Source organism: Ahaetulla prasina, chromosome 1 (assembly GCF_028640845.1).
Source record: "Ahaetulla prasina isolate Xishuangbanna chromosome 1, ASM2864084v1, whole genome shotgun sequence".
NCBI classification, from domain to species: domain Eukaryota; kingdom Metazoa; phylum Chordata; class Lepidosauria; order Squamata; family Colubridae; genus Ahaetulla; species Ahaetulla prasina.
Window position 1 is genome coordinate 358,640,215 of NC_080539.1, and position 16,226 is coordinate 358,656,440.

At 44.3% G+C, this 16,226-nt stretch overlaps 1 protein-coding gene across 3 annotated transcripts in view; it reads right to left on the reverse strand.

Annotated features, from left to right (window-relative positions):
* MAST3 (microtubule associated serine/threonine kinase 3) overlaps window positions 1-16,226 on the reverse strand; it is a 90,510-nt gene that overhangs the window by 73,136 nt on the left and 1,148 nt on the right. Inside the window, exons 2-3 of one of the 3 annotated variants that reach the window (XM_058163226.1) lie at window positions 7,388-7,419; window positions 1,374-1,451 (exon numbers count right to left, since the gene is read on the reverse strand). In XM_058163226.1, coding sequence (XP_058019209.1) covers window positions 1,374-1,451; window positions 7,388-7,419 — 110 coding nt within the window. Of the gene's footprint in view, window positions 1-1,373; window positions 1,452-3,956; window positions 4,085-7,387; window positions 7,420-16,226 lie in introns of those variants that run through there. The other 2 variants (XM_058163227.1, XM_058163228.1) reach the window with 2 other exon arrangements.

Below are 16,226 nucleotides of genomic sequence, written 5' to 3' on the forward strand. Positions count from 1 at the left end.
TATAATAGCACTGTGCTGTTTCTGCAAAAATAGCAAGATAAAGATTTCCTCTTCCTGATATAACTAACTAAAATGTCACAGGAAAAAAACAGATTTCCGTCCCTGTTGGCAAACATTTCATTATTCCCAATGCAATGCCTCCATCATTATTCATAATATTACAGAGATAATGGATCACATTAACTTGAACAAATAACCCACAACTGTTATGACCAATATGTGGAGAGTAAACAAAAGAAAATTCACTCTACTTGTAAATCTAGGCCTTACAATTTAGTCTTGACCATTGAGAGAAAGGCGATGCAGATTTCTGCATATGGAATAAACAATAAAATGTAGCTAGCATTTTTTTTTAAAAAAAAATTCAGTTAAATTACAAGCATTTGGGGAGGTTGTTTGCCTTCTGGAAATCTAATGTGGGTTTGTGTATTTTATCTGTATACACATGCCTATGATTAATCTATATATTTTTAAATCCATGCAAATATTTCAAAATATTTTTCTGCCTTCTCCCCAAAGGAAATCAACTCTGTACTCAGAAAAAGTGAAGTAGCTTAAAGACTCTTGTAAGAGCACCGTGGTCAGGCAGCCCATAGCAGATTCAAAACAGCCCCTGCTACTTTTTTTGTAGAAAACTTCCAATTGCAGAAACTATATGTAGCTATGGATTGAACTTTTGGGTTTTCTGTATGCTCTGAGCCTGGTTGTTTTCCTGCAGATGTTTCAGTTATGGGCTAAGTAATGTCTGCAGAGAATGCCAAAAAAGCAATAGAGATTCCTTCCTTTTGCAAGAGTTGGCTTTCTTTTTAATTCAGGCTGTCAAAGAGAAATCTCATTTCCTGCTACCCATCATACAAAACACAACCCTGTTGCTTAATTAGAGTGAGATGGGGAAAAAATGTATTTCTTAGGCAGGAAATAAGGAACAGACCCAATCCAGAATGCATTTTCAGTTCGTAAAGATACAAACAGCTGAACATGCAGAATCAGATCGTGGCATAATTAACACAACAACCCGAGTCCAACAGCTCAGTAAACAATGTTTTCCTTTCCCCTCCCACTGCTGTTGCCCGTTCACCTGTTCCTGCTGCTTCTCTGCCGCTTGCCAACAGCCCCCCTCCTCAAGCGTCAGAGATAATGCTATGCAGCAATGTTATTCATTAATCTTTCTAGCAATGCAACTAGAGGAGAACTTGGCCATGAACATGAGAGGAGCAACAGAATGTGCCGCTCAGGCTTGCCTGATGTAAATGCAGGTGGCTTTGTAGGAAATTCTGTTCCACCATTTACCGTCCCTCTTCTAATGAAGGTTTCCTCTCAGAACCCGAAGGGACAGTGGCCCTCCCCACCTCCACAAGCACCATCTCTCTTACCTCCAGGGATGCAGAGTCAAAGGACTACAAGGACTGCAGGGGCTGAGAAGGGTCGGGCTCTGGCTACCGGGTGACAAGCTGCAAAGGAAGAGAGGCAACCAAAGGAAGGGTGGGTGAATAATGTGAAGAGGTCTCCTAGCAGTGACCCTCCTCTGACAGCGGCGGGGCCCTTTTGGTCCCCCTCAATTCCTTCTCAAGCTCTAAGCAACAAGTCCAGTCCCAATCAGGTTGCTACCATATTGAGCGTAGGACAAGGGGTTGACATCTCCCATTTCTATAATCCACTTAAGGACCTGCTTCATCCTTCCTTCAAGTTCTTCACTCTTGAAGACAACATTTTGCATTAGGGAGCACAGGGAAGAGAGCCTGGCAGATCAGCTTTCTTTCCTGGGCTACCTGACATCATTCAGAATCTGTACTAGTCCGGGGAAGAGTAACTCAAAAGCCAGAAAATGATTTGTAGCTGACCATATTCATCTCCAGTTCTTGGAGACTACCTGGGTAAGTCCCTGTAGTTTTCTTGGCAAGATTTTCAGAAGTTTGCTATTGCCTCTTTCCTAGGGCTGAGAGAAAATGACTGGCCGAGGGACATCCAACTGGATTTGTGCCTAAGGTGGGATTAGAATTCATGGTCTCATGCTTTTTTTTCTTAAAGCTTGGCAAAGGGTAACCCAAGTTCCCCACTAGTTGGGAATGCACTAGCATCTTTCATTAACAAAGACTATATGGCTGAATATAGTGAATCAGTTTGGTGTAGTGGTTAAGCCATCAGGCTAGAAACTGGACCAAAGGTGCTTTTTTCAAGAGGCAACTGGACTTTCTGGTTTTTCTTTGAAGACATTTCACTTCTCATCCAAGAATCTCAGAGCTGAAGAATCTTCTTGGATGAGAAGTAAAATATCTTCAAAAAAAACCCCAGAAAGTCCAGTTGCCTCTTGAAAAAAGCACCTTTGGGACAACCATGACCTGGATGACTGAGAATCTCCATAGACAGTCACGGCTTCCCAGTTTCTAGGCTGATACCTTACCATACCACTACACCAAACTGGCTCTCTCTATATTCAACCGTATATTCTTTCTTAATCACCTGCCTTGAAAGATGCTAGTGCATTCCCAGTTAGTAGGGAAATTGGGTTACCCTTTGCCAAGCTTTAGAATTTGAACTCTGAACCCTGTTCTCAATTTTATTTATCTAGCCTGAAATGATGCTGTGTTGAATTCTTTCATTCCTCTTATTAAATTCCATCAGAAAAAGACTTGAGGCTATACACACTCAGCTCTCTTCATCCTATGAAAGTTGGATTCATTAGGTGGCTTTAGCCTCAAGAAGGGGAGACAAGAAATATATGACAAGCTGTCAGGGGAAGATGTCCACAGCTCCTGAAGGCAGGATAAGAATCTATGCTGGAAGCTTTACACTAGACCAAAACAGTAGATCCCCACTTGAAATAAGGAGGAATGACAGTTATTAGGTGGTGAATCAGCCTGCCTTCTGGCATTGTGGGGGCTCCATCGCTGGAGGTTTTCGAGTGCTTTGTCGGGGATGATGTCAGAAAATCTGCCCTGGGCAAGATTGGACTAGATGATCTCAGAGGTCTCTTTCAGCTGGACGATCCTAAGACCAGAGCTGTGTGATTCTGAAACTATGGAAATCCAAGGATTACCAAAAAAGCAAGAAGCCGGTGGGTTGGCTTTTTTTTGTGTTCAACTAGTCTGGGGTAAAATTTGTGTGGGAGGGATTACAACAGAAGGTGTTGGGGGGGGCAGCAGTGGGGGAGATGGGCTTCCCAGGTATTGATGAGGCTGCTGGAAAAAAAATCCAGGTTCCTGATACACAGCTACCCTTGCTGTTCAAATTAGGAAAGCCTACCAAGCCCTAACCTTGCAAGGTTTAATATTTCCCATCCCATTCTTCCTCCTTCTCCTCTTTCAGCTCATCAGCTGGGCAGCTGGAGGCTTCAAAAGGTAGACAAGCAAGAGGAAATCCAACAGGTGAGGCTTTCCTTCCTTCCCCAGGATGGAGGTACAGAAGGGAGAGGAATCTGTCAGGTCTACTACACCGGCTTCATTTCCTACTCTCAAGCAGCTGCTGTTAAAACTATGCGTTATTGGGGTGGGGGAGGCAAAAAAACAGGGTGGGTGGAATAGGGATGCTGGGAAGAACCGAGGCTGAGTTACAACCCAGCTGCCGGCCGGGAGATGAGAAACGATGGAGAAGGAAGGTGAACCTCTTCTTCGCTTCTTTTTGGGAACAACCCGCCCCCTTCCTCCCAACCTGGTTCCCTGGCAACCGAAACATGCGTCATTGGAGACCCCTGGATCGAAGGAGGGAGCGGGCGGGGAAAGAAAGGAATCCCTAGATGGAAGGGGGAAGCGCCCACCCGCGTTCGCGCCCCCCGCCACCCTCGCGCAGCTTGGTCTCCCTTCACCTGTCCCGGGTGCATCGATCCCTCCCCAAAAAAAAGACAAAAAAAAACAACAAACCACCAACCCGCTGCCTTCGTCTCAGATCCCCCCCCACTCCCTCCCTCCCCTCCCCGGCCACGGACCCCCCGCTCCCCTCCCCAGCCCCTCCTCACTTACTCCACCAAGGTCAGCGAGGGAATCTTCAGCTTGGCCCGGCGCGCTTGCATGGTGGTTGCTGCCGCCCCGACGGTGCGCGCCCCTCTCGCCTCTCTCTTTCTCTCTCTCTCTGCCCGCCAACCCGGGCGGGCAACGAGTGAGAGGGAACCAGCCGCAAGAAAGGAGGCGAGGCTGCTCGCCGGCTTCCCCCGCTGCCCGCCCACCTGCCACTCCTCCCCCGCGGCCCTCGGAGGGGAAGGGGGGACGGCGGAAGAGCCCTCCGCGCGCGCGCGCGGGCGGGCGCTTAGCTATTCCTCCCCTCCCCTCAGCCCCCCGACTTTAAAAAGGGGGTGAAAGAGACTCTGGGGCGGGGAAGATTAGCAGCATATATGGGCAGTTTTTGCCCCACGATACCAAATTTCCACAGCTGGTGGTAATTTCTAGCTGACCAGAAATGCTGAGACCCTTTTTGGAAGAATGTAACAGTAACAGAGTTGGAAATGGACCTTGGAGGTCATCTAGTCCAACCCCCTGCTCACGCAGCAGACCTATACTAAGGATTTGAACCACCAAGCTGTCAACCTTTCTGATTAACAAGGCTAAGAAAGGACTGAGGCACCAGCTTTTTTTTTAATGCTTTTTCCAGGGTTCGGTATCGTACAGCTATAGTCCTTGGCTTACGACCGCAACGGAGCCTCCACAGTTCGGTTGTTAAGTGAGTTTTGCCACCTTTCTTGCCACCGTTGTTAAGGGAACCCCACTGCAGTAGTTAAGTTAGCAACACGGTTGTTTTAAGCGAACCTAGCTTCCCCATCGACTTTTGGTTGTCAGAAGGTCGCAAAAGGGGATCATGTGACCCTGAGACACGCCAACCGTCAGAAATGTGAGTCAGTTGGCAAACATCTGTTTTGATCATGTGACCGTGGGCATGCCGTAATAGTCGTAAGGGTGAAAAATGGTCATAACTCACTTTATTCAGTGTTGTTGTAACTTTGAACAGTTACTAAATGAACCGTTGCAAGTTGAGGACTACCTGTAGCAGGGAAGAGACTGAAGGTCTCCTAGAGTGCTAATCTCAACTGCCTTGAACCCTTTTTTTAAATAGAAAATCACAGCAGAGCTCAAATAAATGATGATGTTAACCAGCAGTGGAGCTTAATGCCGTTTAATCAAATCAGGCCAATCTTTATTATGATCATAGACCAGGCATGTCATGCCATTTCGAAATGCCAATAAATATAATTTTTAAAAAGCACTTCCTGCATATTTACAAAAAGCTGTTCTGTTTCAAACAGGCATTTTCTGATCCTTAGGGAGGTTTCCAGAAGGTCATAGGTCGATTGGTTTATTGAAGTCACTACAAAAGGAAATAAAGAGATACGCACAGAGATACTTCATATGCCATGACTTCTTCTCCAGCTTATGGATATACAGGCTATCCTTGACTTAACCACAATTGGGAGTCGAATTTCTGTTGCTAAGCAAGCCAGTTGTTAAGCATGTCGTACCTCATTTTACAATGTTTTGGGCCAGTGTTAAGCAATCACTGCAGCTGTTAAATGAATCATACGGTCATTAAACGAATCCAACTTTCTCCATTGACTTTGCTTGCTGGAACCTGACTGGGAAAGTCACAAATGGTGATCACATGACCTCAGGACACTGCAACCATCATAGATTCATGCCGATTGCCAAGTGTCCAAATTTTGATCATGCAACCACGTGGATGGTACGATTGTAAGTGCAAGGACCAGTCATACATCACTTTTTTCAGTGCTATTGCACATTGAACAGTTGTTAAATGGTTGTAAGTCGAGGACTCACCTCTACCTACAAGCTCAAAATTAACGTTGAAGAAAGCACTCTGCACCTTGATAGAGGAAATCTTCTTTTGGATATGCATTAGAGCAAGTTGCCCAGGAAAACATATTCAGCACTTTCCACACCTAAGACTGAGATGTTTTTTGAGCTCATACTGTCATCCACATCTCCCACCCACAGATGTGTGTCAAAAGCCAGTTTACAAAGAAAACAGCAGCTCTGCATAATAAAAGAACGGGGAAGGGGAGCCAAGATTGTGATTTAATAAGAATGCAATGCTCAGCACGATTGGTATCCAGTCCAATAACCTTTCAGAGTAGGAAGTACATTTGCACATCGGATGACAATTCTTCGTACATTATTTTCAAAACCCAAAACATTCTAACAAAAGATAGAGGGACAATAGGAGAGTATTAAATGCTCTGAAACCAACCCATTGTTGCTGTCATTTTTCTATGGACATGACCAATTCCACCCTTCCTCCCCTGCATAGATTTACAGGAATACTAAAAGTAAATTGGACAGCTACAGACACAATTGCTTCACAAAGCAATTAATCAGAATAATCTTCCACAAAGCGTGGTGCAAACCAGTCATTAAACAAAAGGACAACTTCTAATAATACTAATATTTGAAGATATTTCAGGACAACATCTATCAGTGATGAAGATAACATGATAACAAAGTGTTCTTAGAGCCCATCCGTGTCTAGTATCAGACAGTGAGACTAGTTTCCTTCCTGGCCTCTTTATGAGCTACCCAAATTATTTGACCAGCCAATGCCAGGAACACTATTTTTTTTGTGGCCCAAGAAAGCAGAACTTCTCTATTCTTATAAAGCGTGGGTGAGATGGGCAGCAAAGAAATTTAATAATAAATAAAATTAATAATTAAGATGCAGCTGGCAGAAAAACAAATACAGGTAGTTTTGGTTAACTATGGTAATTGGGTTCAGTTTTTCCATCACTAAGCAACAGAGTTGTAAAGTGATGTCATGTGATCATGCTGCTTAGCGACAGCACTTCCTGTGGCCATCATTACGAGAATCCTACACCATTGTTAAGCACAACATCACACAATCACACTTTGGGATCTCTTGCCAGCCGTTCCATTGACTCTGCTTGTCAGAAGCCAGCAGTGAAAGTTGCAAATGTCGATCACATGACCGTGGGATGCTTCAATGTCATAATTGTGAGCCAGTCACCAAGTGCCCAGATTGTGATCATGTGACCTTGGAGACGCTTTGACGGCTGGAAATTTGAGAGCTGGTCATAACCATCACTTGTTCAGCGCTGTCGTAACTTTGAGCAGTCACTGAACAAGCGGTTGCCAAGCAAGGACCACTTATAAGGAGCAAAATACAGAGTGTCCACACAGGGAGGGAGTCAACAAAATTAAGAAGGCAGCCACAGCTTTGCAACCAAACCCGGCCTCTTTTTTAAGATGGTCTTGCTCTTGTGGGTGTCAACAAAGATCTCTGGATCCTTGTGGACCCCTCTTCAAACAGGTGACCCCAATGCAGTTTACACAAGAGGCTCAGCTACCAACGTGGAAAATGAATGAAGCTCCAAAGGAGAGGATGAAAATGAAGTCTATGAAGAAAAAAATTGGGCTGGTTGCCCTTTACTCACATCTTCCCTCGGCGTGGTAGGCTCAGCTCCTTCTGGATGAAGAAAACAGAAAATAAAAAGAGTGTCTACATTGCTTCTGTATTACCCATATCTTGTTTCTTTGTCTTTGCTCAGACTCCCCAAATCTTAGCCTGAAATGGTACAAAGTATTGGTATGGTATGGTGTTCCCTACTTGGGCAGGGGGTTTGATTAGATGACCTCCAAGGTCCCTTCCAACTCTGTTATTCTTTTAGCTATCTGCTGGCATGAATGGATAAATGGGAAAAGTGGTGTTGTTCTCTTCAAACAATGAGAGTTATTGAAGATGCACCTACATCTTCCTTTCTTGGGACTCTTGCACCAGATTTTGCAGCATGAACATGCTTTTTGTACTTGTTAGGAAAGAAAAAAAATACTCGCTTATGTTCCAGAGCAGGGGTCTTCAACCTTGGCAACTTTAAGACTTGTGGACTTCAACTCCCAGAATTCTGGGAGTAGAAGTCCACAAGTCTTAAAGTTGTCAAGGTTGGGGACCCCTGGGTGTTAAACTCACAGCGTCACATTGCTGTCATTGATGTTTCGTGACTTTTTCCCATTCGTAGAGCTGGGGTGGGCATGCCCTGCACATGACACATCTGACCTGCAGGACCCCAGTTTGAACCCGTTCCAGAGCATTCTGTCTATACAATCTTTATTCAGGTCCTCAGCTAGCAATACTTACTGGGTGACTGTGAGCCAGTTTCTCTCATTCAACCCTGCCTACCTCAGTATTGTTGGATAAAATGGGAGATGGCTTGTACCAGAGGTGGGTTTCAGCACGTTCTCACCAGTTCTGGAGAACCGTAGTGGAAATTTTGAGTAGTTCGGAGAACGGGTAGTAAAAATTCTGACTGGCCCCACCCCCATGTATTCTCTGTCTCCCAATTCCCAGCTGATTGGGAGGAAATGGGGATTTTGCAGTAACCTTCCCCTGGAGTGGGGTGGGAATGGAAATTTTACAGTATCCTTCCCCTGTCAAGCCCACCAAGCCACGCCCTCCAAGCCATACCCACAGAACCATTAGTAAAAAAATTTGAAATCCACCACTGGCTTGTACATTACAATATTCCTGCAGTCAAGTATAAATAAACAAGAAAAGGGAAGAACATCTTGCTGTAGATGGAATAAATTTACTACCAAGGTGGCTAGTATAGAAAAATTCAATGAATGGGCTGAGGCATCCCGTAAGCCTGAACCTGACTTAACATGTTTCCTGATTCATGCTAGATAATGTCTAGATTCCCATAGGATATTAAAGTCTATAGAATTCCAACTTAGCCTAATACAGTATAGCAAATTGTAAAAATTCAGACTGACATAGGGGACCTATATTTGTGCATCTGGAGTGGGTGATGGCTAGCATGTCAATTTGCCTTTTTCCGTGAGTAAGAGATGAATTAAATGGAGCAGAGGTGAAATCCAGCAGGTTCTGACAGGTTCTGGAGAACTGGTAGCGGAAATTTTGAGCAGAACCGTCAAATACCACCTCTGGCTGGCCCCAGAATGGGATGAGTAGGGAGATTTTGCAATATTGTTCCCCTACCATGCCCACCAAGCCATATTGGGGAGGGAATGGGGATTTTGCAGTATCCTTCCCCTACCATGCCCACCAAGCCATGCCCACAGAACCGGTAGTAAAAAAAATTGGATTTCACCACTGAAATGGAGTCTTTCAAAAGTCCTCAATTGTAAAAGCAGGAAGCACTTCTTTTTTGGGAGGTGGGTGAGATGGGGAGAGATGCCAAGGGTTGCATCAAACCTAATCTTCCCCATGACGCTCTACGCTATATGGCCCAGCATCATAAAATGGGCAAGGCAAAGCAAAACCTAAATTAATTGAATTTAAATGTATTACATATTCCTTAAATTCCCTCTTCTTTCACATAAAAACTTCAAATGTAAATTACCCAAGAAGCCAACTTTTAAAAAATGGTGGGGGGGGGAGAGGAACAACTGGATATGCGTTCTTAACTCCCAATTAGCAAAGAAAAGGTTTAAAGCGGAAATCGTACAAGTTAAGAGTTAACCAGTACTTATAATCTTTTCCCCACTTTCTGGCTGTATTCACGCAACACATGATTACTGAATCGGTCCATTTTCTGGGCTCACACAATATCCTGGATGGTCAACTAAGCAACGGGCTGGGGTTTACATAACTGTCAAACCACAAAGAAGCTCACCAAGACAACTAATCAAGATTAGGAAGCTGTGTCGCCTCACCTGAACTGATAAAGCTTGCTTGTGATAGAAGAGCCTTTGAGGCTTAGGATCTTGATTTTTGAGTCCCAATGACTCTTTTCTACCTCAACCCCTCTAGGAGGGGTGAAATCTACTTACCTTCCTTACTGGTTCGGAAGTGCATGCGCGCACGTGTGTCACATGCACGCACAGACCTTCTGTGCATGCGCAAAACCTGCGCATGCGCAGAAGGTAAAAAACACATTACTTCCTGCTTAAAACCAGGAAGTAATGACACCCGGGTGAGTGGGCGGAGCTTTGCTCCGCCATTGCTACCAGTTTGCCGAACTACCGGTCATGATTGCTACCAGATCGCGCTATCCGGTCCGATCCGGGAGCATTTCACCCCTGCCCTCTAGCATATATGAATCCACAATTAATGGCTATCAAGTGGAGAACAGAATTCACCCACTCTTCTTCCAGAAAGAGGACTGGCTTCCAGGAATTTGTAACAGAATTCACTAAATCTGGAAGCAGGAGTGGGCATTTTCAAAATATGGTAGGGCAAGAACAGACAGATATTATTTTCATGCCACTAATCAGTGGTGGGATTCAGCCAGTTCGCACCACTTCGGGAGAACCGGTTGTTAACTTTCTGAGCAGTTTGGTGAATTGGTTTTTGGAAGAAATCATTAGGGCAGAGAACTGGTTGTTAAATTATTTGAATCTCATTGCTGCCACTAATGGATAGGAAACTTCTTCCTTAATTAAGAGACAATTCAAAAGAGCATGAAAGTCATCAACTCACAGATGCATGGTGGCTGAAAACTGGAGATGTGTTCCAGTGGCCTTTTTCTTTGGAATTAACCTAATTAATGAGACTTTGTGAAAATCTAGCTTTCTTGTTTGGGAGTTGGTGTTTAGAGTTTTGACAGACGTTTCAAAAAGTGCCTCATGGGTATTTTTTTAAAGTCTCCATGGGCTTTTAGGAAGAAATGAATGTTTAGTTCCTAAACACCTAAAAATAACTCTGAATTTTTAGTAACTCTTTAAAAAGTGGATTGGGAAAGATAAGCTTAATCCTTTATCACAAACCAAACCGGAAGTGGTTTTATTTAAGGATGGAATATAAACATTTTGCAACAGAACAGTATTTGATGACACAAAAAACGTCTCCCACAATTAATGAGCCGGTCCAAGGTGCCTTGTTTTTGCTAAAATGGAATAATATCAACAAAATCATGGGATCCTTATCAAAAACAAGGAAGTTTTGAATGAGAAGAATAAATGTTGGCTCCTTTCATATACTAAATAATAAGCCCAGTGTGGTATGCTTGCTTTTGGTTTAAGGTCAATTCCAATCCAAGAGACAGACTTGATTTTTAGGTTTCATGACAGTAATAGTAATAGGCAAAGCCAGGGCAAAAACAAAATGACATTGGCTTGGCTTTGTATTCAATTAAAATTAAGCAGAGTTAGAATAGATACCCTCCAGGCATATGTCTAATAATTTCCCCTTCACATTAAAATTTCCACTTTGGTTAAGACTAGAAGTCTCTGGTGACCACAGCTGGCATCATTGCCTGTGTGTAGCTCCATAGCCCCAGAATGGCTTAACCACCATATGATGTATGAACTTAGCCATTGTTATATTAGTATCCAGCTCGCACATTTCATGCACAAAGTGCATTCATTGAGAAAAGTACTCCTAAGCACATGCCTATGCAGTGTCTCACGAACACCTTATGTATCCAGTGCTTAAAAATGCTCAACTTTCATAGAAAAACTCTTAAAGCTGCCTCTTTGCTATTCATTTTTTCCTCCAAAGCATCCCCTTCCAATGCTTTCTTGCTTTTCAACCATTCTGGGATGGCAAGAAACTGCAGGAAGCGTTTGCCATGGCAACCAATGATGTCACACTCCACTTGCCACTAGCTGTGGAACAGCCTGACTTAAGAAAGAGGTGGGTGTAGCCTGAACAATCCTCATCTCAGATTCCATGCAAGGCCTGTCTACACCCAGAATGCCCTGAAGTTCCAAACCAAGAAGCAGATGGTGTAACTCTGGGAATAACCAACAATTGTACCTAGATCTTCTTGCATCATCTCCATTCAAGGCTACTAGTTATGATTTCTAAAACGAACCTTTCTATTCAACACCAGTTAACTTTAGGGTCAAATAGGGACAGAAGTTCCTTTCTATGGTCTGGGGGCTTCTGAATAGCAACAAGTTGGCTGGATTGGAAAAATCTATGGAAGGAGAAGGAGAAGGAGAAGAAGGAAGAAGAAGGAGGAGGAGGAGGAGGAGGAGGGGGAAAGGAAGGAAGGAAGGAAGGAAGGAAGGAAGGAAGGAAGGAAGGAAGGAAGGAAGGAAGGAAGGAAGGAAGGAAGGAAGGAAGGAATCTTGTAACAGATTTGAAGGGGTCCATCAACAGGGCTACAGATATCAATGTCTGAACCTCAGTTCCTCTCTGAGAAACAGTAGCATATCTCCCTCCTTGGTCTGTGAGCTTCCCAGAGGTGTCTGTCCAACCAGGGTAGAAAGAAAACAAGATGCTCAGCTATCATATTTCCCCAAAAATAAGACCCTGTCTTATATTTTTCTGAACCCTGAAATAAGTGCTTGGCCTTATTTTCAGGGAGGTCTTATTATTTTGGGGCATGTAGAGCAGGATGGGGCTCCTCTTGCTGTCTTATCTGATTTCCAGCTTTGTGTTTAAATATTTTCAGGGAGGGCTTATTTTCAGGGGAGGCTTATTTTAGTGCATGCACTCAAAAGTCCGTTTGAGCTTATTATCAGGGGATGTCTTATTTTCGGGAAAACAGGGAAGAGGGAGATTTCGGGAAGGCAGAGAGAAAGAAAAAAGAAAGGAGTATAATTTGGGCAAATTCTTTCCTAGTTTCACCAGCTCTTACATGATTGTGGACATCTTCACCTGCAACCTCCACCCAGATTTGAAAACAAAAAAAAAAAAAAGGGCAAAGGACCCTGTCCTCTTGCTTGCTCATTGCTGCCAGGCCCATGTTTCTATCTTGTGGCTGAGATTGGTCTCTCAGTGACAGGCAAAATGTCACTGAAGCCCTTGAAGCTTTGATCTCTGAGGCTTGGACTCTCCCCCAGGACTCTCAGCCAAGCAGTGAGGCACGTGAAATGCCAAGAGAAATTTCTGTCGCTCTCCCAGCAGTTAAATCAGGCAGGAGAGGGTGCAGAGGGGAACCGTCTGCCTTGTGCTCCTGGGAGCTGCCAAGACCAATAACAGCAGGACTCTGCCCTTAAGGTAACTCAGTGGAAGCAGCTTGCTTAACCCTTGCAGGGCACTTTCTCAGGCGACCAGAACTGCCTTGGTGGGTGATGAGAGCAAAAATTCCTGCCTTCTCCAGAGCAAGCAGGAAAGGGATGATTTTATTTTATTTTATTTTATTTATTTATTTTATTTTTATTTTTATTTGCTCCCAGTTTATTTGGGGAGAAGGTACAAAGGGGTTACTTAATAACTTTACGCCAAGTGTCTATCATCTGGGCCAGGAGTATCAAACTCAAGGCCCGGGGGCCGGATCCAGCACACAGGATGCTTAGATCAGGCCCATGGAGCCGCCCTGGGAACAGCAAAGGACCGGCCCGCAGTGCCTCTGCCAGTGAAAGCAGAGCTCAGGGGGCTGGCTCCATTTTTGCTGGCAGAGGGCTAGCAAAACAAAGTAAACAAAACAAAAGGAGCAAATCCCCTTTTGCATTTGAGCATCCAAGAAGGGACAGGAAAGGAGAAAGGGAAAGGGAAAGAAAAAGAAGGGAAGATGGGAAGAGAGCAAGGAAGGGAAAAAAGGGAAGAGGGGAAAGAAGAAGAAAGGAGAATGAAGAGGGAAGGAAAAAGAAGAAAAGGGGGGGAAAAGGACGGAAGATTATAAGAGGGAGCGAGGTTCTTAGAGAAGTCTTGCCTTAGCACTTGGCCGCCAGAGGTGCACTAGTCACTTTGAGCTGGCCACGGCCACCCTGGCCACGCCCATTCCACCCCAGATCAAACACAACTCTGATGCGGCCCTCAATGAAATTGAGTTTGGCACCCCTGATGTAGGCCAGGGGTCTCCAACCTTGGCAACTTTAAGACTTGTGGACTTCAACTCCCAGAATTGAAGTCCACAAGTCTTAAAGTTGCCAAGGTTGGAGACCCCTAGCCTACATCAGGGGTATTCCAAAAGGCACCTGAACTTTCTTGGTTTTTCCCCCTGAAAATGTTTCACTTCTCATCCAAGGAGCTTCTTCTTCAGAAGCTTCTTGGATGAGGAGCAAAACATTTTCAAGGGAAAAACCAAGAAAATCCACTTGCCTTTTGGAAAAGCACCATTGGGACTTTACCCTGAGTAAGACCAGTGCATTTAACAAGGACAGCTGGCTTAAATTCAGAAGCAATCTGCTAGTGATCAGGTATTTCTTTAGCTGCCTGCTGGTGGGGAGGGAGAGAGAAGCAAGTGGCAGAAAGAAGATAAAGGGAAGGTAGAAAATGGGATAATCCCACTCATATTCATCATTAACTTCACCCAACAGTATGGAGTTTTTGGCAGGTAAATAATGAACAATATGCTATATAGGGCAAACCTTTTTGGCACCAGCAATGGGTTTCGTGGAAGACAATTGTTTCCATGGACCAGGGAAAGGGTATGGACGAGGAGGAGTGTGCAACCTAGATCCTGTGCTTGCAGTTTTGCCCACCTGCCGCTCACTTCCAGCTGTGTGACCTGGTTCCTAGGAGGCCACAGATGCGGCCTGGAGGTTGAGGATCTCTTCTATATGGTATCTGGGTTGAACAAATCTATGTGGACACTAGATGGCAGCAAAGAGGTGTAATTATCTGTATTTCTCAGCTGGACCTTAGTTCAGATATGGTAGCTATAAATAAACATCCCTTACTGATGAATGAGTCTTTGAGGAAAAAAAATAAGTTCCCATGTTGATATACTCTGGCTATGGAGGCCTTGGTGCTCTCTGAGCTTGGTTGTTTGTTTACAGATATTTTATCACCCAACTAGGTAACTTCATAGGTGCTCTGACTGACTGGCAGAAGCAGATGCCCATCACTTTAGGGGAAAAGTTTTCAAATGTAGACATTCAGCTACCACTTGTCTCTCATTTTTGTCACAAATCTACAAAGTAGATTAACTAAACTTTCTCAAACTGGGGCTTTTTAGATACATTGGACCATAGCTTTCAAAAATCCTAACCAGATAGGTGCCCAGCATGTATATAAAATCTTGAGATCTGAAACTCTTCAGTCATTGTTACTGTTCAGACATTTTAGCTGTGCTTGCTATACCATCCCACCGGCCCTGTGGATCTTCCAATTTTCTATTCCAGGAGTCTCCAAACTTTTAAGATTTGTGGACTTCAACTCTCAGAATTCTCCAGCATCCAACCTTTAACACTGATGATGTTACCTAATTTGTATTTTTTAATGTACACTGATAGCATATGCACCAAAGACGAATTTCTTATGTGTCCAATAATATACACTTGGCCAATTCCAATTCCAATTCCATTTCATTCTATTCTCTGCAAGAAAACAACCAAGCTCATGCAGCACCAAGGACCCCTCCTTTCAACCTTGAGCTACAAATATTCTCCTTTGTGATGACAGCAGAGTTGCTATCATTGCCCTCTCACAGAGCTTGGAGGCTTGGGAATCTGGGATGGGGGAACAACAGGCTGAATCCTGGTAAGACTAAGTGGTGAGACTATTGCCTTATACACTGTAAGCCGCCCTGAGTCTTCGGAGAAGGGCGGAATATAAATGTAAATAAATTTTTAAAAAAAGTGGCTATGGAAGTGTGGAACTTCAGGATCTGGGAGCTCTGGATGGGGTTCCACTGCCTCAAACAGACCCTGCGCACAATCTGGCAGTTCTCCTAAACTCAATGAGCAAGTGGCAGTTGTGGCTAGGAGAATTTTTGCACAACTTCATGTTATGTACCAGTTGCATCCTCTTCAGAATCATGGAGGCCCTGCACTTAATCACTCATGCCCTGGTCATCTCATGTTTGAACTACTGCAATGCACACTACATGGGCTATCCTTGAAGATATTCGGAAGCTACAGCTGGCACAGAATGAAGCAGTGTGGACAGTTCTTGGAGCCCCCTAGGATGCAGAGGTGGGTTTCAGCAGGTTCTGACCAGTTCTGGAGAACTGGTAGCGGAAATTTTGAGTAGTTCGGAGAACCGGTAGTAAAAATTCTGACTGGCCCCACCCCCATCTATTCTCTGCCTCCCAAGTCCCAGCTGATCTGGAGGAAACGGGGATTTTGCAATAACCTTCCCCTGGAGTGGGGTGGGAATGGAAATTTTACAGTATCCTTCCCATGCCACACCCACCAAGCCATGCTGCCAAGCCACACCCACAGAACCAATAGTAAAAAAATTTGAAATCCACCACTGCTAGGATGGCCCATGTAACACTACTGTTGCATGAAATGCACCGGTTGCTGGTTTGTTTCCGGGTTCAATTTGTGTTGGTTATCACCTTTAAAGCCCTTTATGGCATGGGTCCAAGCTACCTGAAGAACCATCTCAGAAGGGGCATGCTGCAGACCCCATAAGTCAAGAAATTTCAGCATTTCTGGATCTACATCATTTAGCCCCATTTTAGCTTTTTCATA